Genomic DNA, 25,701 nt, shown 5'->3' on the forward strand with positions numbered 1-25,701 from the left:
CACACACACACACACACACACACACACACACACACACACACACACACACACACACACACACACACACACACACACACGCACACGCACACGCACACGCACACGCACACACACACCTTTGGTGATGTCCAAGCCCTGGTTGAGCTGAGCAAAGAGAGCAGAGTGCTGGGCAGATGATGCTGAGGAGACGTCGCCTGGTGCCCGGGGGTCTTCACCGGACAACGCCGGGGGAGGGGGTGGAGGAGGAGGAGGAGGAGGGGGTGGAGGAGCACTGGGGGCCTCAAAGAGAGAAGGAGGAGCAATAGGACCCTGGGACATGTTGGGAGAAAAGTGTCAGCACACACTCACCACTAGGGGGGAGTATTGGACTACTAGTGTCACGGTAATGGCCAGGGAACACACACACACGCATGAACACACACACACACACACACACACACACACACACACACACACACACACACACACAGTGTAAAAAGAGTGCAGCTGTCACACAGTTGGGACACTTGACTGAACACATGTTCTTCATACATCATCAGTGGACACTTTTACGTCTGCCAGATCATTTGATTATAACCTGTGTGTGTGTGTGTGTGTGTGTGTGTGTGTGTGTGTGTGTGTGTGTGTGTGTGTGTGTGTGTGTGTGTGTGTGTGTGTGTGTGTGTGTTGAAAGGGGAACTGCACTTTTTTCAGAATTTGGCTGATCATTCACATTCCTTCTGTAAGACAATATAACACAGCCTTTCTTTTGTTGTGCATTCTAAATGGTAAAATATGGCAAGTAGGAGGTGGCTAACAATGGAGCTGATGGGAGTCGCTCTATTTTGCCCACAAAGCCCTCTTAAAACGGGGGTTCTGTACCTTTTTGACCTCGGGGCCGAACCTTTTCCACTCCAGAGGGGCCCTCAACACTGAATTAGTAATCTTACTCTTGATTTGAAGCAGTACTTGTATCTAACCTACTATGAAGGCTTAGGTCAGGCTAAATATTAATCAAATATACTTCAAAAGAAGGGACTAAAATAAATATTAATAAATACATACATTTTCATATCATTACACAGTGCTAAAATGTATCAATTATAAGTAAATTACTAATAAATTAAATTATATATATATATATATATATATATATATATATATATATATATATATATATATATATATATATATATATATATATATATTTATTTATTTTTTTTAAATAAATTCTCAATACAATTTTAGTGCAAATGAAAATACAGCTTCATAATTTTTGCGCTTATGAAACTTCTGTAAGATTTTAGCTCCATGCTCCCCCCGTTTGTTTGATGTAGTCATTACTGCCACAGGTGGTGGACAAGTGTATTACAACTGACTACTGCGATTATGTACAGCTGCAATTATCTACAGCTGCAATTAGGTACAGCTGCAATCATGTACAGGTCCAATTATGTACAGGTGCAATCATGTACAGCTACAATTAGGCACAGGTGCAATCATGTACAGGTGCAATAACGTACAGGTCAATGATGTACAGGTCAATGATGTGCAGGTCCAATTATCTATAGGTCAATTATCTACAGCTGCAATTATGTACAGGTGCAATTATGTACAGGTGCAATTATCTACAGGCGCAATTATCTACAGCTCCAATTATGTACAGCTCCAATTATGTACAGGTGCAATAACATACAGGTACAATTACGTACAAGTCAATTATGTACAGGTCAATGTTGTACAGGTGCAATAATATACAGGTGCAATAACATACAGGTACAATTATGTACAGCTGCAATTATGTACAGGTCCAATTATGTACAGGTGCAATCAGGTACAGGTACAATTAGGTACAGGTGCAATTATGTACAGCTGCAATGATCTACAGCTGCAATTATGTACAGGTGCAATTATGTACAGGTGCAATTATGTACAGCTGCAATTATGTACAGGTGCAACCATGTACAGCTACAATTAGGTACAGGTGCAATCATGTACAGGTGCAATGACGTACAGGTGCAATAACGTACAGGTCAATGATGTACAGGTCCAATTATCTATAGGTCAATTATCTACAGCTGCAATTATGTACAGGCGCAAGTATCTACAGGCGCAATTATCTACAGGCGTAATTATCTACAGCTCCAATTATGTACAGGTGCAATAACATACAGGTACAATTACGTACAAGTCAATGATGTACAGGTCAATGATGTACAGGTCCAATTATGTACAGGTGCAATAACATACAGGTGCAATAACATACAGGTCCAATAACATACAGGTACAATTATGTACAGGTACAATTATGTACAGCTGCAATGATCTACAGCTGCAATCATGTACAGCTACAATTAGGTACAGGTGCAATGACGTACAGGTGCAATGATGTACAGGTCAATGACGTACAGGTCAATGATGTACAGGTCAATGATGTACAGGTCCAACTATCTATAGGTCAATTATCTACAGCTGCAATTATGTACAGGTGCAATTATGTACAGGCGCAATTATCTACAGGTGCAATAACATACAGGTACAATTACGTACAAGTCAATTATGTACAGGTCAATGATGTACAGGTCCAATTATGTACAGGTGCAATAACGTACAGGTGCAATTATGTACAGCTGCGATGATCTACAGCTGCAATTATGTACAGGTGCAATTATGTACAGGTGCAATTATGTACAGCTGCAATTATGTACAGGTGCAATAACGTACAGGTCAATGATGTACAGGTCCAATTATCTACAGGTGCAATAACATTCAGGTCCAATTATGTACAGGTACAATTATCTGTAGGTCAATTATGTACAGGTGCAATATGTACAGGTCCAATTATCTATAGGTGGGTTATGTACAGGTGCAACTATGTAGAGGAAGTATGCTAGAGTATGGGACTCACAGTCTTGCTCCACATGAGTCCTACTGGGTGCTGCTGCTTGATGAAGGTCTGCATGTGAGTCCAGATGGACAGGTAGGAGCGCACCCAGTCCACATGGCGACGGTCACTGGACACACCGGAGACGTTCACAGCAATTATTCACCACACTAACACCTCTTTTTATTCCCCACACTGTCTTTATATCATACCATTCATTTATAATACAGTGATTCTCCTACAGGGGCTCCATCTAGTGGTACGCCAAATAATCACCTGATGAAAGTACAGGGTTTTATTTCGTCTATTGGAACAGTGTGACTGTTCAAACTTGTGTAATGTTACGGTGGCCAAATTAAACCTCGGCCTTGTTTTTAATCAACACTTAGGCCTACTACGCTACTTATGCTGGCCATTATGGTGGTGCTTGGAGTGACACGTGTTTACTGAGGCGCTGCTTGCTGAAAAAAAGTCTTCTAGTAGAATAAAATGTGAATAAAAATACATTAAATTCTATCTCATGTATCATATCTAATATAAAAACACTGTAAACTCTACATGATTCTTGTATATTATGAAATATTTACAATAGAACATACACACTGTATATTAACATATATTTTCAAGTACCCCCCGCCTCCGTTAAATAAATACATTTGCATGCATGAAAAGTCTAAATCAGGGGTGTTAGTAACCCACAGCTCCTTTTGTTAGCATACATGTCAGACAAGACAACAATAAATATCTTAGAAAAAAGATCAAATGTATACACATTTTATTAAAAAAGTATGTAGAGGACATTTTGATATTTTTTTATTTTGTGTGTGTGTGTATGTTTATATATAACAATTTCCATTGTGGATCAATAGTTTGTCTAAGTCATATATATATATATATATATATATTAGGGCTGCAACTAACGATTAATTTGATAATCAATTAATCTGTCGATTATTACTTCGATTAATCGATTATAATCGTATATAAAAGACAAACTACATTTCCATCCTTTCCAGTATTTTATTGGAAAAAAATACAGCATACTGGCACCATACTTATTTTGATTATTGTTTCTCAGCTGTTTGTACATGTTGCAGTTTATAAATCAGGGGTCACCAACCTTTTTGAAAGCAAGAGCTACTTCTTGGGTAGTGATTAATGCGAAGGGCTACCAGTTTGATACACACTTCAATAAATTGCCAGAAATAGCCAATTTGCTCAATTTACCTTTAACTCTATGTTATTATTAATAATTAATGATATTTACACTTAATTGAACGGTTTAAAAGAGGAGAAAACACGTAACAAATGACAATTAAATTTTGAAACATAGTTTATCTTCAATTTCGACTCTTTAAAATTCAAAATTCTACCGGAAAAAAAAGAAGAGAAAAACTAGCTAAATCGAATCTTTTTGAAAAAATTAAAAATATAATTTATGGAACATCATTAGTAATTTTTCCTGATTAAGATTAATTTTAGAATTTTGATGACATGTTTTAAATAGGTTAAAATCCAATCTACACTTTGTTAGAATATATAACAAATTGGACCAAGCTATATTTCTAACAAAGACAAATCATTATTTCTTCCAGATTTTCCAGAACAAATTTTTTAAAAGAAATTCAAAAGACTTTGAAATAAGATTCAAATGTTATTCTACAGATTTTCTAGATTTGCCAGAATATTTTTTTTGAATTTTAATCATAATAAGTTTGAAGAAATATTTCACAAATATTCTTCGTCGAAAAAACAGAAGCTAAATTGAAGAATTAAATCAAAATGTATTTATTATTCTTTACAATAAAAAATACATTTACTTGAACACTGATTTAAATTGTCAGGAAAGAAGAGGAAGGAATTTAACAGGTAAAAAGGTATATGTGTTTAAAAATCCTAAAATCATTTTTTAGGTTGTATTTTTTCTCTAAAATTGTCTTTCTGAAAGTTATAAGAAGCAAAGTAAAAAAAATAATGAATTTATTTAAACAAGTGAAGACCAAGTCTTTAAAATATTTTCTTGGATTTTCAAGTTCTATTTTGAGTTTTGTCTCTCTTAGAATTAAAAATGTCGGGCAAAGCGAGACCAGCTTGCTAGTAAATAAATACAATTTAAAAAATAGAGGCAGCTCACTGGTAAGTGCTGCTATTTGAGCTATTTTTAGAACAGGCCGGCGGGCTACTCATCTGGTCCTTACGGGCTACCTGGTGCCCGCGGGCACCACGTTGGTGACCCGTTATAAATAAAGGTTTATTAAAAAATATATATACATATATATTTTTTTAAATTAAAAATTGCCTCTGCGCATGCGCATAGCATAGATCCAACGAATCGATGACTAAATTAATCGCCAACTATTTTTATAATCGATTTTAATCGATTAGTTGTTGCAGCCCTAATATATATATATATATATATATATATATATATATATATATATATATATATATATATATATATATATATATATATATATATATATATATATACTACCGTTCAAAAGTTTGGGGTCACCAGACTGTCGAGTTTCAGATGAAAGTTCTCTTTTTCTGGCCATTTTGAGCGTTTAATTGACCCCACAAATGTGATGCTCCAGAAACTCAATCCGATCAAAGGAAGTCCAGTTTTGTAGCTTCTGCAACGAGCTAAACTGTTTTCAGATGCGTGAACATGATCGCACAAGGGTTTTCTAATCATCAATTAGCCTTCTGAGCCAATGAGCAAACACATTGTACCATTAGAACACTGGAGTGATAGTTGCTGGAAATGGGCCTCTATACACCTATGTAGATATTGCACCAAAAAGCAGACATTTGCAGCTAGAATAGTCATTTACCACATTAGCAATGTATAGAGTGTATTTCTTTAAAGTTAAGACTAGTTTAAAGTTATCTTCATTGAAAAGTACAGTGCTTTTCCTTCAAAAATAAGGACATTTCAATGGGACCCCAAACTTTTGAACGGTAGTGTACATATATATATATATATATATATATATATATATATATATATATATATATATATATATATATATATATATATATATATATATATATATATATATATATATCAATATCAAAATTAGTGTGCGCTTGGTGTTATAAGTAACAAAACGAATTAAACTTGATTATATTTCTGCTTTTTTTCCTTACATTTTTACAGTTTTTTTTAGTACACTATGTGGCTCTCTTTTTTTGGACTCTGGATTTATACAACTGAATTGTTTTGCGTTTGAATTTGGGGAAGGTATTTTTTTATCTATTTTTTTTTTTACATCAAATTATGCCGACAATTGCATTGAGGAAAAAAAAAATGTTAGCAAAATTCAGTGTTAAGAAATTCAGTGTATAAAAATACAATGTTAAAAAATTCTGTGTAAAAAAATACACTGAAAAAAAATCAGTGTTTTAAAAGTCATTGTTTAAAAATTTAGTGTATAATACATGGTAGGAAAAAAAAAGTTAAAATTCAGCGTTTTTAATAATTTTGTGTATAAAAATAGTGTTTAAAAATACAATGTAAAAAATAAATAAAATCAGTGTTTTAAAATTCAGTGTTTAAAAATAGTGTTTAATAATTCAGAGTTTAAAAATTAAATGCCTAAAAATTCAGTATTTAAAAATTTAGAGTTTTGAAATTCAGTGTCTGAATATTCAGTGTATAAAAAACAGTGTTTTAACAGTGTATAAAATTCAGTAGATCAAAATTCAATGTTAAAAATTTTGTGTTTTAAAATTCAGTGCTGAAAAAATGTTTTTTGCAAAACGCACTTCCTGTAAATTAAAACTGAAGCAATCGATCCTGTCTCAGAAGTTTGAAGTCACATGACTTAATTTGCCGGATGTGGGGTTTGCATTTTGAAGCCGCAAATTTTTCCACACTGAATTCATTTCCTCAAAATTTTTACTGTTGCACACTGAATTTTTATATGCTGAATTTTCAAATACTGAATGTTTATGAACTGAGTTTTTAAACACGGAATGTTTTCTCCCTGAAATTGTCAGCATGATTTCATGTAAAAAAAAAAATTCAGTTTGCAATGCAAAAAACTCCATAGATTTCAGCATTTTTTTAGTGAAATAATATCAAAATGTCTCCCGTACACTTTGACCTATCGTTATGGTGAACAAAGTTTGGACACTGGGCCTAAACGAAGTATAAATAGCAAATATTTAGAAGGTTTTTATGAAAAGATTTGATTTAGGAAGAAGAATTGCTACACTTGTCACGGTGGGGTCTGGAACCGGTGAATGGCGATAAAGGAGGGCTGACTAACACGTTTGTATGGAAGAAGATGAAATGTAGGACTACAATGATGAAGGTTTACGTTTCTTTGTAGTCCTTCAGCACTCTGTTGGTGTAGAAGATGGCGGCGTCGTTCATCTCCTTGACAAAAGGACCCGGCTTCTGGTTCTTGAAGGCACACACGACGGGGAACATGTTGGTCGCCATTTGTGTCATGATGGACATCTGCCAAAGTATTTTGTTACCACGGCCACCCAGCCCAGGGCGGGGATGCTCTCGCTGACGGCCGACATGTGATTGAAGAGCTCGCTGCCCCGGTTTCGGTCTCTGAAGCTCTGGATCTCCTGGATGTGGTCGGAGATGGGCTTGAGGAGGTCGCGAAGTTCCGTCTGCGGGAGGGAAAAGGCGTGAAAATGCCATTTGTGCCTGAATGAAAAGGTACCATTAATGTGATATGTGGTGGACATGACATCATTGTCTTGGTCAATAAAGAGATCCCTGGTACTGCAACATTTTATTCAGCACCTATTATTAGTACCACCAAGACATTATTTATGATGTGCTTGCAAAAAGTCCACAAAAAAGAAGGTAAAAAAACGACACAAATATAAATATAAGTCAGTCGCCAAGTTGGCACCTAAAAATATGAATCTGATGCCATAAGAACATTGCCTTAAAGCATAACGTTCCTCCTAAAGCAGCAACATGGCTTTATGAGCTGCTCACACACTTTTACTTTGAAAGTTCACAGAGTCGACAACACCATTTGTTCTTCTCTTCCTGCAACATTCCTCCGTGCACCAGGAGATCTGTGGCCTTGTAAGGAAGACATGGTCCTGTGTTTAGTAGCATGTCTTTATGCACCTTGCAGGACCTTCCCTAAACACTTCACATTTTATATACACACTGCAAGTATATATATAATGTAGTAACAGACGCCTTCATAACAATATGTACAATATACACACTACAAGTATATATATAATGTAGTAACAGACACCTTCATAACAATATGTAATATGTACAATATACACACTACAAGTATATATATAATCTAGTAACAGACACCTTCATAACAATTTGTAATATGTACAATATACACACTGCAAGTGTATATATATATATATATATATATATAATGTAGTAACAGACACCTTCATAACAATATGTAATATGTACAATATATACACTACAAGTATATATATATAATGTAGTAACAGATACCTTCATAACAATATGTAATATGTACAATATACACACTGCAAGTATATATATAATGTAGTAACAGACACCTTCATAACAATATGTAATATGTACAATATACACACTACAAGTATATATATAATGTAGTAACAGACACCTTCATAACAATATGTAATATGTACAATATACACACTGCAAGTATGTATATATAATGTAGTAACAGACACTTTCATAACAATATGTAATATGTACAATATACACACTGCAAGTATATATATATAATGTAGTAACAGACACCTTCATAACAATATGTAATATGTACAATATACACACTGTAAGTATATATATATAATGTAGTAACAGACACCTTCACAACAATATGTAATATGTACAATATACACACTGCAAGTATATATATAATGTAGTAACAGACACCTTCATAACAATATGTAATATGTACAATATACACACTGCAAGTATATATATATAATGTAGTAACAGACACCTTCATAACAATATGTAATATGTACAATATACACACTACAAGTATATATATAATCTAGTAACAGACACCTTCATAACAATATGTAATATGTACAATATACACACTGCAAGTATATATATATATAATGTAGTAACAGACACCTTCATAACAATATGTAATATGTACAATATACACACTGCAAGTATATATATATAATGTAGTAACAGACACCTTCATAACAATATGTAATATGTACAATATACACACTACAAGTATATATATAATCTAGTAACAGACACCTTCATAACAATATGTAATATGTACAATATACACACCACAAGTATATATATAATCTAGTAACAGACACCTTCATAACAATATGTAATATGTACAATATACACACTACAAGTATATACAGTGGGGCAAAAAAGTATTTAGTCAGCCACCCATTGACAATCAATGGGTGGCTGACTAAATACTTTTTTGCCCCACTGTATATAATGTAGTAACAGACACCTTCATAACAATATGTAATATGTACAATATACACACTGCAAGTATGTATATATGATGTAGTAACAGACACCTTCATAACAATATGTAATATGTTCAATATTTACTGTATTTTGATCATTTTAATCATTGCCGGAACAAATTCCTTGGCATCTTTAATTTCCGTTTCCATAGCAGCGCACGTCCGACTTCTGACAACAAATGTGTGTTCCCACTTCCGGAAACAAACGTGAGTATGTTGTAGTTATGGCAGACTTGGTAACAGATGACGACTACTTTTGGACAAATGAGGATTCACAACCTTATCTTTTTGAAGCTGAATATACAGAGGATGAACTGCTGCTTCTAGAAGCGAGCACGAAGGAAGAGTGAGACGGAGCAGACAGAAGCCGAGAGAGTGAGGTGAAAGTGACTGGCAGCTGCAAAACGTGCAATTTGAAGGCAAGCTATTTCGACATAAATGGAGCGTTTACCCAAATAAACAGGAAAAAAGTCCCTGTAAATGAAGTATTGTTGACGCTTTTTAAATGCATTTTTAAAGTGATTTAGAGGTAGAATTGATTGCTAACATTAGCTGCATTGCTAGCTACCTAGAACAAGCCCATGTTTACATGTTAGAATGCAAACATATTGAAACAAGTCTTCTTGTCTCTCAATGATTGTGAATAATAGGCAAAATTCCAAAAACAAGTGCAGTTTCCCTTTAAGCATAAGACAGTCTCAGGCACACACACATGTGTGTGCGTCAGCAGACACACAACAATGTGCCGGCCACTTTCTTTAACACACACACACACACACGCTTGGCTGACAACAGACTCAAATATAGAACATGACCATAAAAAGTCAGAGCCGCTCCTCTGGAAGAAAAGACAAGAGTTAGTGTATTTGCGATACAATAGAAAACGCATGCAGACTTTTTTGGGGCTCTGGGAATCAGAGTTCTTAGAAGTCGGGACATATGGTAAAATACAATCAGCTAGATAGGATGGAGCTTGACCAGACCTGGGCATTCTGCGGCCCGCGGGCCGCATCCGGCCCTTTGTGCGTCCCTGTCCGGCCCGCGTGAGGCCAATTATAAATTACAAAATACATTTTAAAAAGTATCTATGTCGAGTGTGCAATACAGCGGTGCTGCTTTTGTTTTGAAAATCGTTATTTGTATTACTTCCGTGTGGACGTATGCGTGTGCGTGATTGTGAGTGAATGTGAACAGCTGCAATCCCAAATTACAAAATAAAGTTGAAAAAGCATCTACGTCGTGCGCGCAATACAACTGTGCTGCTTTTATTTTGAAAAGTATTAGTTATGGGCGTGTGTCCGTGTGTAACCTGCGAGTGAAGGTGCACATGCAGCGACAAGTGATGCACGGTTTACACCCGAGACGCTAAAAAGAGAAAAGTTGATGAAGAATGACGTGTTTCCAACAAGACATGGACTGCAAAGCAACGTTCCCTCTAAAGGCCTACTGAAAGCCACTACTACCGACCACGCAGTCTGATAGTTTATATATCAATGATGAAATCTTAACATTGCAACACATGCCAATACGGCCGGGTTAACTTATAAAGTGACATTTAAAACTTCCCGGGAAATATCCGGCTGAAACATCGTGGTATGATGACGTATGCGCGTGACGAAGTCCGAGTAACGGAAGTTATGGTACCCCGTAGAATCCTATACAAAAAGCTCTGTTTTCATTTCATAATTCCACAGTATTCTGGACATCTTTTGCAATTTTTTTAATGAACAATGAAGGCTGCAAAGAAGACAGTTGTAGGTGGGATCAGTGTATTAGCAGCGGACTACAGCAACACAACCAGGAGGACTTTGTTGGAGCGCTAGCCGCGCTAGCCGCCGACCTCACCTTGACTTCCTACGTCTCCGGGCCGCCAAACGCATCGGGTGAAGTCCTTCGTCCTTCTGCCGATCGCTGGAACGCAGGTGAGCACGGGTGTTGATGAGCAAATGAGGGCTGGCTGGCGTAGGTGGAGAGCTAATGTTTTTAGCATAGCTCTGTGCAGTCCGGTTGCTAAGTTAGCTTCAATGGCGCCGTTAGCACAGCATTGTTAACCTTCGCCAGCCTGGAAAGCATTAACCGTGTATTTACATGTCCACGGTTTAATAGTATTGTTGATTTTCTATCTATACGTCCAGTCAGTGGTTTATTTCTTTTGTTTCTATATGCAGTTAAAGCAAGATGCTATCACGTTAGCTCGTAGCTGAAGCATTTCGCCGATGTATTGTCGTGGAGATAAAAGGCACTGAATGTCCATTTCGCGTTCTCGACTCTCATTTTCAAGAGGATATAGTATCCCAGGTGGTTTAAAATACAAATCTGTGATTTACAATAGAAAAAGGAGAGTGTGGAATCCAATGAGCCAGCTTGTACCTAAGTTATGGTCAGAGCGAAAAAAGATACGTCCATCGCTGCCTCTCTAGTCCTTCACTGTAACGTTCCTCATCTACGAATCTTTCATCCTCGCTCAAATTAATGGGGTAATCATCACTTTCTCGGTCCGAATCTCTCTCGCTCCATTGTAAACAACGGGGAATTGTGAGGAATACTAGCTCCTGTGACGTCATGCTACTTCCGGTACAGGCAAGGCTTTTTTTTTTATCAGCGAGCAAAAGTTGCGAACTTTATCGTCGATTTTCTCTACTAAATCCTTTCAGCAAAAATATGGCAATATCGCGAAATGATCAAGTATGACACATATAATGGATCTGCTATTCCCGTTTAAATAAAAAAAAATCATTTCAGTAGGCCTTTAAAATACACCCATATGTCGTCTCTACGTTTGCGACCACCGAGCCCCCGTGTTGAAACTGCCGCCGCCATCACGGTCCATTGCCTGACGAGTAACAACAGTCTGACGTGTTGAGCACGTTGTGCGCCGCACGCCAGTTGGTGGGCGTGGTTTTAATGGACACACACAATAAACAGAAATGTCATGCATTTTAAACGTCTGACAGATTACCCACTAACATTTTCGTCCGTTCTCGTCTCGTCAACGAAAACTCACACACGTCTCGTCATGTTTTCGTCATCAGAGAGACATGTTTATCTCGTCACCGTCTCGTTATCGTCATGAAAAAAAAGTGGCGTCAACAAAATGATGTCGTCATCGTCATCGTTGACGAAAACAACACTGTTTTTTGCGTTAAAAATTGTGTTGACTGAGCTGCCAGTTTTTGACTGTAAAATCTACGATTGTTGTTTTTACCGGTGTATTAATGTAAACGGAAAGACGGTACATTTGTTTTTACGGTAGAAAAACTGGCAGCTAAGTTGCCAGAATAAAAAAAGAACTTGTACTGTTTTCAATATGACGTTGTTAAAACCAATGTCAATTTAAAACAACAAGTCTGGCAACTAAGCTGCCAGCTTTTTCCGTAAAACCCCCCGCCCCAAAAAACAGTGGCACTGTTTTTCCAGCTACCATAACATGTTGTAAAAAATAAAAGAAAGGCTATATTTTACAGTAACATTTTGTAAATGTAAAGTTTTTTACTGTAAAATGGACAGTCTACTTAAAACAATTGATATAATTAATAATGAAATCCAGAGGCCTATTCATACATTATTCACTGTTACAAGCAGCCATAACTGCCATGTGGCCCTCAATGAAAACCACTTTGACATCCCCGATGTAGATGATCTATATCTGCTGTACACACGTACTTTAGAAAAGTACTTATTTGTATTTGACTTTATTAAATGTTCGGGTAGAATTTTATTCAACAAACCAGTTTTTATTTCAAGTAATATACAAATGTATCACAACTGTTTATTTATATTATGGAGGAATGTGGTTTATCATAGAACTGGCACCCAGTGTTATTAAAAAAGTATTGATTTTGAATGGAGAACGGTTTTTGAATCAAATGGTAACCCCCAAGCATGGAATGGTGTGGTGTGGTGCCCAAAGCCCTAGTAAATACTGACACTCTGTGTTGGGAACACCTGCACATTACATTTAAATAGACCCCAAAGGTAAACATTCATAGTAAAAATGTATGGTCTCTTCTATAATCCAGAATAAATGACTTTCTTATTGTGGTGGAGATAATTTAGTGGCTTGGAAAGTAGTCAAGTGACGTCTGCGGTCCTACCTGCGCAGGTTCCTGGTGTGTTGCCGCCATTTTGAGGAAGGTCTTCTGAGTCTCCAGGGCTTTATTGACCATCTCCGCCTGGGCAAAAAGTCCAGATTAGAAAAGTATGTTGACTTGTTCTTCTGCCGTGTGTGTGTGTGTTTGTGGACTGGGGAAAGATCACCCCGTCAACCAGCAGGCAGGCTTTGGCCAACCTAAGGTGAGAGCAGCATGGCAGCACATAACGTTGCTGATGAATGAAAGGTTCAAGTTGAGGTGGACTCCCACTGAGTGCTGTACCACCAATCTCATTCTTCCAGCACACAAAGTCTCATTGCAAAACTTACTACACAACTTTCATCCATTATGACTCATCACAATTCAGAAGTGTGATTCATCTGATTTTTATCAAAATGTATCGCTGATAAAAAAAACAAAAAACTTTAGTGCACTTCAAAAATGTTTGAAAATGGAAAAAGATGGGGTAAATATATTTTTGTATGAATATGGTTTCTGTATAAGGAAGGAACAACTCCTAATTGTTAGAAAGCCCACTGTTTAATATGTTTGTGTTGATGAGAGTATAGTTTTGTCCCACTAATTTCAGCAGTCCTTGAACTCACCGTAGTTGTGTGGACTGTGACGCAACATTTTGTTTACGTGTACAACTTTCTCTGATGCTGTCACAGGAAGACGTGTTTTATGCCACTCCTTCCTTGTCTCATTTTGATGTTATTGACTTGTGTGGAGTGCTAATCAGATATATGTGGGCACTGCATGACTGCAAGCTAATCCATGCTAACATGCTATTTAGGCTAGCATCATTATGTCTAATTTTTAGGTATATTTGAGCTAATTTACTTATGTCCTCTGTGTATTTCATTTATGTCTCATGACACATTATTTGGATGTAATATTGGCTGCATTTCTGATACTATGTTGTTCCAGACCACAGGAAATGTTGCCGTTTTGTCCCAGACCACAGCAAACGTTGCCATGTTGTCCCAGACCACAGCCATATATATATATATATATATATATATATATATATATATATATATATATATATATATATATATATATACCGTAATTTCCGGACTATAAGCCGCTACTTTTTCCCCTCGTTCTGGTCCCTGCGGCTTATACAACGGTGCGGCTTATTTACGGCCTGTTCTTCTCCGACACCGACGAAGAGGATTTTGGTGGTTTTAGTACGCAGGAGGAAGACGATGACACAATGATTAAAGACTGACTTTTCATATACCGGTAGGCTGGTTATTTTGATAACGTACAGGCGAGCACATTGTATTACTTTGCACCGTTGTATTATTTGTACTCTGCACGAATGCTGTTCGCCATGTCAAAGATGTGAAAGTTTGATTGAATGATTGAAAGATTTATATTTAATAAATGGGACGCTTTGCGTTCCCAAACTGTCATCTCTGTCCCGACAATCCCCTCCGTGGTAGCAGGAACCTTTATATACTACGGTATTTACACATCAAAACCCTGCGGCTTATAGTCGGGTGCGGCTTACATATGGAGCAATCTGTATTTTCCCCTAAATTTAGCTGGTGCGGCTTATAGTCAGGTGCGGCTTATAGTCCGGAAATTACGGTATATATATGGCTGTGGTCATATATATATATATATATATATACATACATATACACATATATATATATATATATATATATATATATATATATATATATATATATATATATATATATATATATATATATATATATATATATATATATATATATATATATATATATATATGGCTGTGGTCTGGAACAACATGGCAACGTTTGCTGTGGTCTGGGACAAAACGGCACCATTTTCTGTGGTCTGGAACAACATAGTATCAGAAATGCAGCCAATAATATATATATAATATATATATATATAATATATATATATATATATATAATATATATATATATATATATATATATATATATATATATATAGTCATCCTCGCTCAAATTAATGGGGTAATCATCACTTTCTCGGTCCGAATCTCTCTCGCTCCATTGTAAACAACGGGGAATTGTGAGGAATACTAGCTCCTGTGACGTCACGCTACTTCCGCTACAGGCAAGGCTTTTTTTTTTTTTATCAGTGAGCAAAAGTTGCGAACTTTATCGTCGATTTTCTCTACTAAATCCTTTCAGCAAAAATATGGCAATATCGCGAAATGATCAAGTATGACACATAGAATGGATCTGCTATTCCCGTTTAAATAAAAAAAAAATCATTTCAGTAGGCCTTTAAACTGAATCTGGATCGGCATTTTCCCATGCCTCGCTGATACGCATTTTTTGGCAAATATCGGCGGCCGATCCGATCCAAATATCGGATCGGGACATCCCTATATGTTGCCTTCATCCTTTTATTGCCATTCACATGTGAACTTTGCAGTACAGATAAGAAGGAAATGTTGCATTAGCTCATAGTAGTGCAGGATAAAGAGCAATAAGGTGCAGATATAAATAAATAGATGACTGTACAGACAAATATATTGCACTTTTGCATATGCATCCACGTTTATGGATGTATGTTATATTCCTTTATAAGTCTTTATATAGATTTATATAAGGCCGTCAATGTTGTGCGGCTCCAGAGGGATGACTTTTTGCCGACTTACATGTTTCTCCACTTGGCTCCCGATGGCTCGGCTGATGTTGAGGTATTCTGCCAGCGGACCTCTGAGGAGCGCATCGAAGGCGTCCACACCCTCGCACACGGCTGCAAACAAAGGTGAAGAAAAGTGGGTGAGACGTGTTGTCAGCTGCGCGGTGCAGGGCGCTTGCCTCCGTCGATGCCGTTGACGTGGTCGCCATCAGTCAGGACTCGGGACGCCGTCACCTGCTCCAGTCGCCACACCGCAGTCTCCAGGCGATCCATCAGAAGCTCCATGGCCAGCAGCTTGTAGGAGGACAATGACAACTGAGGAGAAAAACACGGGACTTTACGTGTTGACTGGATCCACGCTACAACTATTGACCTTTGACCTGCTGGAAAAGATGGCTGCTTTGTACATGTTGGGTGTTGCCTCGCCACTTGGCACTTCACTTACGAGTGTCAGCGCATCGCAGATTTAACACTCACTGATATTTGAGGACATATGGAGGTTTTCATGTTCAGGGGTGCCCCAACTTTGTCCACTGAGGGCCACAGACTGACATTTTGGCCATCTTGGTAGTTTTCACCTTCAAAACCAGTGCCAGGTACGAAACCAGTGCCATGTACACATTTTTTTTCCAAAGAACTATTTAACCAAGCAGAAAGATAATAAAACAATAAGTCCAAGTAATATTAATATATGTCAGGGATGTCCAAACCTCTTGACTAGGGGGCCGCATTGGGCTAAAAATAAATAAATAAATAAATAAGTAGATAAATATATAAATATATATATATATATATATATATGTCTTAATTAGATTATCCAAAAAATAGTGCTCGATACCGTGGTAGAGCGTAATATGTATGTGTGGGAAAAAAATCACAAGACTATTTCATCTCTACAGGCCTGTTTCATGAGGGGTTTCCTCAATCCTCAGGAGATGTTTTTTTTTTTTTTTTTTGTTTCATGTTTTTTTTTTGTTTCACGAGGATTGAGGAAACCCCTCATGAAACAGGCCTGTACAGATGAAATAGTCTTGTGATTTTTTCCCACATACATACATACATACATACATACATACATATATATGTATGTATGTATGTGTGGGAAAAAATCACAAGACTATTTCATTGTGATTTTTTCCCACACATACATACATACGTACGTACGTACGTACGTACGTGTATGTATATTATATATATATATATATATATATATATATATATATATATATATATATATATATATATATATATATATATATATATATATATATATATATATATATATATATATATATGTATGTGTGGGAAAAAAATCACAAGACTATTTCATCTCTACAGGCCTATTTCATGAGGGTTTTCCTCAATCCTCAGGAGGATTGAGGAAAACCCTCATGAAATAGGCCTGTAGAGATGAAATAGTCTTGTGATTTTTTTCCCACACATACATATTACGCTCTACCACGGTATCGAGCACTATTTTTTGGATAATCTAATTAAGACATATATATATATATATATATATATATATATATATATATATATATATATATATATATATATATATATATAACACACAAACCATACATATGTCCACACATAGACATTCATATACACTTATATACATACATTAATACACATATATGCATATATACACATTCATATATATACACATATATACGTATACATATTGACGGATGTAGATATCTACATATATCCACATTTATCCATAATTAAGAGTTACTTCTTTTATATTTCTATAGTCATATTTTAAATAGCTAATGTTCCATCTTGTACTCTTTTCCTTGTTTTGATCGTCTCATGACAAAGTGCTTGCACTGTGGACGGCCTTGAAGTAGGAGGCAGAGAAGAGGAGTCCTCCATGCTTCCCTTCTCGGGCCGACTTGAGGTAACGGACACAATGGGCATCTGTGCGGGCGTGAGGGCGGGGGGAGAGATTGAAGAACAGAATGTTTTCGTGATGTGTGGACCGGGCTAGGGAATGCTTGTGTACTGGGTTGGTCTCAGGTTTGTCCTCTAAGCTTTGAGAATAAACTACAAAATACCAACTACTGCCTGGAGATTGAATATAAACATCAGCTTACTGCCATAAAAAGAATCTGGGAGAGACTAGCAATTTGAATTCCCCATTGGAGGAACGCTGGTTGACGCAACAATTTATACACATATGTATATACACACATACATTAAAAATTTATATTTACACACTCATACATTAATACACATTTATGCACATATATATACACATATATATGCACATATATACATAAATAAATACATATATTAACATGCATGTATGTATGTATGTATACATACATACACATATATACACATAAGTGTGTGTGTTTACATAGTATAATAATAAAATGGATACATAGTAAATAATAATTATAAGTAAATATTTGCAGTATGTTAAAGTTCAAGTACTACATTGTTTACATCCGTGATGACCTCTCTAAAGTTTTGTAATCAAATCAGAAATATCAAGCAGCTAAAAGTCAAACATGGATAACTGTGGAGAGTTTCCCATCATGCCTTGCAGTGGATTTAAATGGCAGTAATTGAGATTTTTTTTTTTTTTTTATGGTGATGTGACTTTTTACAAAGTTTATTGAGCAGGTTGAGTTATGTGTGACCATGTCTGTTGACTTTTTGTACTGCTACACTTTTTTTTTTTCCTGCACCACGACTAGGAAGGGTTGTTTGGATTGGGTCATATCACTAAATGCTGTGCTTTGTCATGTCCAGACACTACAAATCATGCTCACTGACCTGAGTTTCATGTATTGTCCACAAGATGGCGACACATTGCCACCTGTCAGAGCCATTGGTAGTTAAATGCAATATGAAAATGTTGCTTATTGAAGTTGAACTCATGTTGGCGGGCCGTAGTTTGGACAGTCCTGATATATTCACATTATCTACTGCTCGCCAGTCTTAGCCTGTCAGCAGACTGCGTCAAATACAACATTCTACTTTGACCAAACAATAGCATGTTTTATTGTAAGTTTATGAGCTAGAATATGTTAAGAATTACAAACCCCGTTTCCATATGAGTTGGGAAATTGTGTTGGATGTAAATATAAACGGAATACAATGATTTGCAAATCATTGTATTCCATTTATATTTACATCCAACACAATTTCCCATATGGAAACAGGGTTTGTATATATTAATGTATTATTTTGCTTTATTTGGTAAATACAACAGCAATTGCATGCATCCAGGCACAGTTGCACACATGGTGCCTCTCGTTTAGTTTGCCATTATCTTTATACACCACTCTGCATACCAGTGGTGTCCATCAGTATATGAGCGATACTAGACTGATTACATCGATATTTTGGGGGGGGCGTCTGTTTTGTTCCATAGTTGTTAGCGGTCGAAAGCTTCCATAAACAACTAAAAATGTACAGCTGGTGTGATAATCGTCAGCATAAAGCGTCCATGAAGCATAAGGTGTGTGTGCGTCCATGGCAACAGTGCGACTTGGGGTGTGTGTGTGTGGCAAACGACAGCTGAGGAAGACGTGATATCTGATCTTTGGAGCTAAATCCAGCGCCTGTTAGCTTCCTGCTCCATGCTGCCATTCAGTGCTAGCTTAGCAACATGTTCACCAAGCTAACATGTCCACTTTTTAGCCAATTTTGTAGCCGAACACCTCAGACTCATAACTTTGTACTTGACATATGCTAACTGTTAGCATGCTATAGCATTAGCATGCTGACTTTTTGGCCAATTTTACAGCCAAACACCTCAGACTCGTATAACGTAGTGCTTGGCCCATGCTAACTGTTAGCATGCTATAACATTAGCATGCTAACTTTTTTGGTCATTTTTACAGCCAATTGCCTCAGACTCATAACTTGGTACTTGATACATGCTAGCTGTTAGCATGCTATAACAATAAACAGGCTAACTTTTTAGCCAATTTTACAGCCAAACATCGCAGACTCATAACTTGGTACTTGATATATGGTAACTGTTAGCATGCTAAAATTAGCATTATAGCTTTTTTAGACAATTTAGCAGCCAAAACGCCTCAGACTCATAACTTTCCGCTTGACCCATGCAAACTGTTAGCATTCTAACAACATTCCAGCATAATAACATTAACAGGCTAACTTTTTAGCCAATTTTGCAGCCGAACACCTCAGACTCAAACTTGGTACTTGACCCATGCTAACTGCTAGCATGCTACAACATTAACAGACTAACTTTTTAGCCAATTTTACAGCCAAACATCGCAGACTCATAACTTGGTACTTAACATATGCTAACTGTTAGCATGCTAAAATTAGCATTACAGCTTTTTTAGACAATTTAGCAGCCAAAACGCCTCAGACTCATAACTTGGCGCTTGACCCATGCTAACTGTTAGCATGCTAACAACATTCCAGCATACTAACATTTACATGCTAACTTTTTAGCCCATTTTGTAACGCCTCAGACTCAAACTTGTTACTTGACCCACGCTAACTGTTAGCATGCTACAACATTAACAGGCTAACTTTTTAGCCAATTTTACAGCCAAACATCGCAGACTCATAACTTGGTACTTGACATATGCTAACTGTTAGCATGCTAAAATTAGCATTACAGCTTTTTTAGACAATTTAGCAGCCAAAACGCCTCTGACTCAACTTTGCGCTTGACCCATGCTAACTGTTAGCATTCTAACAACATTCCAGCATACTAACATTAACATGCTAACTTTTTTGGCCATTTTTACAGCCAAACACCTCAGACTCAAACTTGGTACTTGACCCATGCTAACTGTTAGCATGCTAACATTAACGTTTCAGCACACTTACAATAACATGCTAACCTTTTTTAGCCAATTTTGCAGCCAAACACATTCGACCTAATATAACGTTGTGTGTAACGCGCTAACTGTTAGCAAGCTAACTTTTAACGTTCTAGTCCGGGATATTTGTATTTTGTATTTAGAATAACGCGCTAACTGTTAGCAAGCTAACTTTTAACGTTCTAATCCGGGATATTTGTATTTAGAATAACGCGCTAACTGTTAGCAAGCTAACTTTTAACGTTCTAGTACGGGATATTTGTATTTTGTATTTAGAATAACGTGCTAACTGTTAGCAAGCTAACTTTTAACGTTCTAGTCCGGGATATTTGTATTTTGTATTTAGAATAACGCGCTAACTGTTAGCAAGCTAACTTTTAACGTTCTAGTACGGGATATTTGTATTTTGTATTTAGAATAACGCGCTAACTGTTAGCAAGCTAACTTTTAACGTTCTAATCCGGGATATTTGTATTTAGAATAATGCGCTAACTGTTAGCAAGCTAACTTTTAACGTTCTAGTACGGGATATTTGTATTTTGTACTTAGAATAACGCGCTAACTGTTAGCAAGCTAACTTTTAACGTTCTAGTCCGGGATATTTGTATTTAGAATGTGTCGTGGGCCAATAAAAAACAGGCTGCGGGCCGCACTTTGGACACCCCTGGTTTACAGCTTGACCTGTTAGTTTTTAAGCCAAAACACGACCTTTCTACCGCTTCTTTCTCCGCTCCGTTTCTGCTTGTAAGTGCTCCGTGTGCGTGTCGACTCAGCGCGCCATCATGCGCATGAATGTCTTGTTTCAAAGGCAGTGTGGCACCTTTTTGTAATTCATTAGCCTAGCGCAGGGGTCGGCAACCTTTACCACTCAAAGAGCCATTTTGGCAAGTTTCACAAATTAAAGAAAGTAATGGGAGCCACAATAAAAATGTTTTAATTTAAAATGAAAAACACCGCATACAAAGCTTAAACGCTTTGTGCTATGTTACCGGCACCGGCACGCACTTTAATGTGGAAATTATATGTTAGTGCAGCCCGCGAGTTTTGAATGAATGGCGCTTGATAGCATCATACTTGCCAACCCTCTCATTTTTCCCGGGAGACTCCCGAATATCAGAGCGTGATGACACTGCATTTGGCGGCCTCTACAGTCTGCCCTAACAGTGTACCTGCTCGACCACACGTAGAATGCAATTTCAGCTTGCTCACGTAAGTGACAGCAAGGCGTACTAACTCAGCAGCCACACATCTTACACTGACGGTACCAATACCCAGAATCCCATGCAGCCCTACCTCTTCCGCTCAACCAACGCACGGAGAGGGGGGGGGGTGTTGATGTGTGGGGGGATTTGGTGGTAGCGGGGGTGTATAATGTAGACCGGAAGAGTTAGGGTTGCATGGGATTCTGGGTAACGGTTGTGTTGTGTTTATGTTGTGTTACGGTGGGATGTTCTCCAGAAATGTGTTTTTCATTCTTTTTTGGTGTAGGTTCACAGTGTGGCGCATATTTGTAACGTAACAATGTTAAAGTTGTTTGATACGGCTACCGTCAGTGTAAGCTGTGTGGCTGATGAGTAAGTATGCTTTGCTGTCTCCTGTGTGCGCAAGTAATAACAACATGCGACATGTGGCTGAACTGGCACGCTGTATGTAAATGCTATAGAGGGCAATTACTGCAGTGCAATTAGGGCACGCCCTTAATTTAATAATTAGAGTGTATAAAGTATTATTCTTTCCCTGGGAGTAATCTATAAGGGACACTGAGATCCATAAATCTCCTGGGAAAATCGGGGGTGTCGGCATGTATGTAGCTGAGCCGCATCAGAGTGGTCAAGGAGCCGCATGCGGCTCCGGAGCCGCGGGTTGCCGACCCCTGGCCTAGCGCTACACCCGACTAGATTATAAAACATCAATGTACACTTTGACGTTCTTCACCTTTTATCTTCATTAAAAACTAAAAGATGCTTTTTATTACCAGAGGAAAAGAGTTCTGTGTTGAAATAATTAGCGTCGTTGCGAGATCCGAACGTTCGATGCTTGAATGGGAATATTACAACATTGAAATGATATACATTTAACGGAATAAAGCGAGTTGCGTGCCACAAGTGGCCCCCGCGCCGCACTTTGGCCAACCCTGGTGTACCTAATGGAGTGTCCTAAAAAATATTGACCAATATTTATCATAATAATATGAATAAGTAAAATAGAACGACAATGATTGGGATATTAGTACGGTAGTATGTTTGTACCACGTGACTAACGGCACTCTACAAAGACTTTATTGACAAAGGTTTCCCGCAACAAAGCACGAACCAAACAGCAACTTTCAAACAATAGTTCTGTACCTTTGCTCCTGTGATTCTGCTCCCGGGCCGTTCCCGTGCGTGTCCTGGTCCCACTCAGGCCGCGTAGAACCCTTTCGGAACCGTGACTCAACGCAGCTGCTAAAAATAAGCAAGAAGAGGGCGTCCCGGGCTGTGCAGTGTGGCCACGACATTAGGTACACTTGCTCAAGGCAATCACGGCCAACACGGAAATTTACACTAAAAAGTCTCAATTTTTTCAGATATTTGATGGCTACATTCGGTGTATTCATATGTATATATATAATTTCATATATATAAATATATTTATTGAACCGTGACTCAACGTAGCTGCTAAAAAAAGGGGAACAAGATGGCGTCCCGAGCTGTGAAGTGTGGCCACAACATTAGGTACACCTGCTCAATGCCATCACGGAAGTTGCACTAAAGTCTTAATTTTTTACAGATATTTGATGGCTACACTCGGTATATTCATATAAATAATTTCATATATAAATATATATTGAACATTGACTCAACGAAGCTGCTATAAAAGGGGAATAAAATGACGTCCCGAGCTGTGAAGTGTGGCCACAACATTAGGTACACCTGCTCAATGCAATCACGGCCAACACGGAAGTTGCACTACAAAGTATACATTTTTACAGATATTTGATGGCTACATTTGGTATATTCATATGTATATATATATAATTTCATACATAAATATATATTAAACCGTGACTCAACGTATAGCTGCTACAAAAAGGGGAATAAAATTGCGTCCCGAGCTTTGAAGTGTGGCCACAACATTAGGTACACCTGCTCAAGGCAATCACGGCCAACACGGAAGTTGCACTAAAAAGTCTACATTTTTAGGGATATTTGCTGGCTACATTCGTATTCATATGTATATATATATATATAATTTCATATAGGAATATATATTGAACGTGACTCAACGAAGCTGCTACAAAAATGGTATAAAACGGCGTCCCGAGCTGTGAAATGTGGCCAGAACATTAGGTACACCTGCTCAATGCAATCACGGCCAACACGGAAGTTGCACTATAAAGTCTAAATTTTTACAGATATTTCATAGCTACATATATACATATATAAATTCATGTACAAATATATATTGAACCGTGACTCAACGAACTGTTACAAAAGGGGAACAAGATGGCGTCCCGAGCTGTGAAGTGTGGCCACAACATTAGGTACACCTGCTAAACGCAATCACGGCCAACACGGAAGTTGCACTAAAAAGTCTCAATTTTTTTCAGATATTTGATGGCTACATTCGGTATATTCATACGTACACATACAAATATATATAATTTCATATATAAATATGTATTGAACCGTGACTCAACGTAGCTGCTACAAAAGGGGAACAAGATGGCGTCCCGAGCTGTGAAGTGTGGCCACAACATTAGGTACACCTGCTCAATGCAATCACTGCCAACACAAAAATTGCACCAAAAAAAATCAACATTTTAACAGATATTTGATAGCTACAGTCGGTATATATATAAATAAAGATGTCATATATAAATATATATTAAATATATGTACTTACAAAGTGCTCACATGATCAAAGCAACGCAGTTAGCAAGCCAGTCTGTTAGCTGGCAAGCAAGCTAGTCGGACATATAACATCATATACACATAATTATATCATAAGTCACAAACTCCACATAAATATCACCCCAACCAGCTGGCAAGGTAACAAAATAAGGAACAAATAGTTCGGTAGCTATAAGAAAAATGGTCAACTACATTTTAGAAATTGTCGGTTGGCTCCTCAAACATGGCCGACACATTTAAAAGAGCACTTTTAAAAAAAACATTGAAAGCCATATTTACATTGAAGGAACGTGACAAAAGAAGAGCTAGTTAAATATCCAGCTCGTTACCTGCTAGGACATATATGGTGAAGAAGATATAAAGACAGACTTCTTGCTAGGATTGTAATTACTGTTGTGAGCTTTGGATCCACTTCCGGTTCCTCAGCTGCTCCTGACCAATCAGCTGCGTGCATCTACTTCCTGTATCCCGCCCCTTGCACTGCCACAGCTGTCATGTCGACACATGAATTTATTGATTATTATAGTAATTATTATTATAATTATCATTATTATTAATCTTGCACTTCCACAGCTGTCATGTCGACACATGAATTTATTGATTATTATAATAATAATTATTATAATTATCATTATTATTAATCTTGCACTGCCACAGCTGTCATGTCGATACATGAATTTATTGATTCTTATAATAATAATCATTATAATTATCATTATTATTAATCTTGCACTGCCACAGCTGTCATGTCGATACATGAATTTATTGATTATTATAATAATTATTATTAAAATTATCATTATTATTAATCCACCACTTTTTCCTTACATTACGTCATTACGTCAATAAATAAATAAAATATTGGATGAATTACGTTGTTGTTGTTTTTTAGATAGAGTCAGTTTGTTTTACTGTTATTTATTCTAATTTGTATTGCCCAA

The 25,701-nt window shown here is 37.1% G+C and overlaps 1 protein-coding gene across 9 annotated transcripts in view; it reads right to left on the minus strand.

Moving 5' to 3' along the window:
• The window catches only part of LOC133650072 (adenylyl cyclase-associated protein 2-like), a 34,071-nt gene extending 8,836 nt beyond the window's left edge, over positions 1 to 25,235 (minus strand). For 2 of the 9 annotated variants that reach the window (XM_062046873.1, XM_062046882.1), the window contains exons 1-8: positions 25,152 to 25,235; positions 16,221 to 16,356; positions 16,055 to 16,155; positions 13,423 to 13,500; positions 7,352 to 7,495; positions 7,189 to 7,274; positions 2,885 to 2,990; positions 114 to 306 (exon numbers count right to left, since the gene is read on the minus strand). In XM_062046873.1, coding sequence (XP_061902857.1) covers positions 114 to 306; positions 2,885 to 2,990; positions 7,189 to 7,274; positions 7,352 to 7,495; positions 13,423 to 13,500; positions 16,055 to 16,155; positions 16,221 to 16,356; positions 25,152 to 25,214 — 907 coding nt within the window. In that variant the 5' untranslated portion in view covers positions 25,215 to 25,235. Of the gene's footprint in view, positions 1 to 113; positions 307 to 2,884; positions 2,991 to 7,188; positions 7,275 to 7,351; positions 7,496 to 13,422; positions 13,501 to 16,054; positions 16,156 to 16,220; positions 16,357 to 23,212; positions 23,328 to 24,752; positions 24,863 to 25,039 lie in introns of those variants that run through there. The other 7 variants (XM_062046874.1, XM_062046875.1, XM_062046876.1 and 4 more) reach the window with 7 other exon arrangements.
• Between the last annotated feature and the right edge of the window lie 466 nt (positions 25,236 to 25,701).

The sequence above is a fragment of the Entelurus aequoreus genome, linkage group LG05 (genome assembly GCF_033978785.1).
Source record: "Entelurus aequoreus isolate RoL-2023_Sb linkage group LG05, RoL_Eaeq_v1.1, whole genome shotgun sequence".
Classification (NCBI taxonomy): Eukaryota; Metazoa; Chordata; class Actinopteri; order Syngnathiformes; family Syngnathidae; genus Entelurus; species Entelurus aequoreus.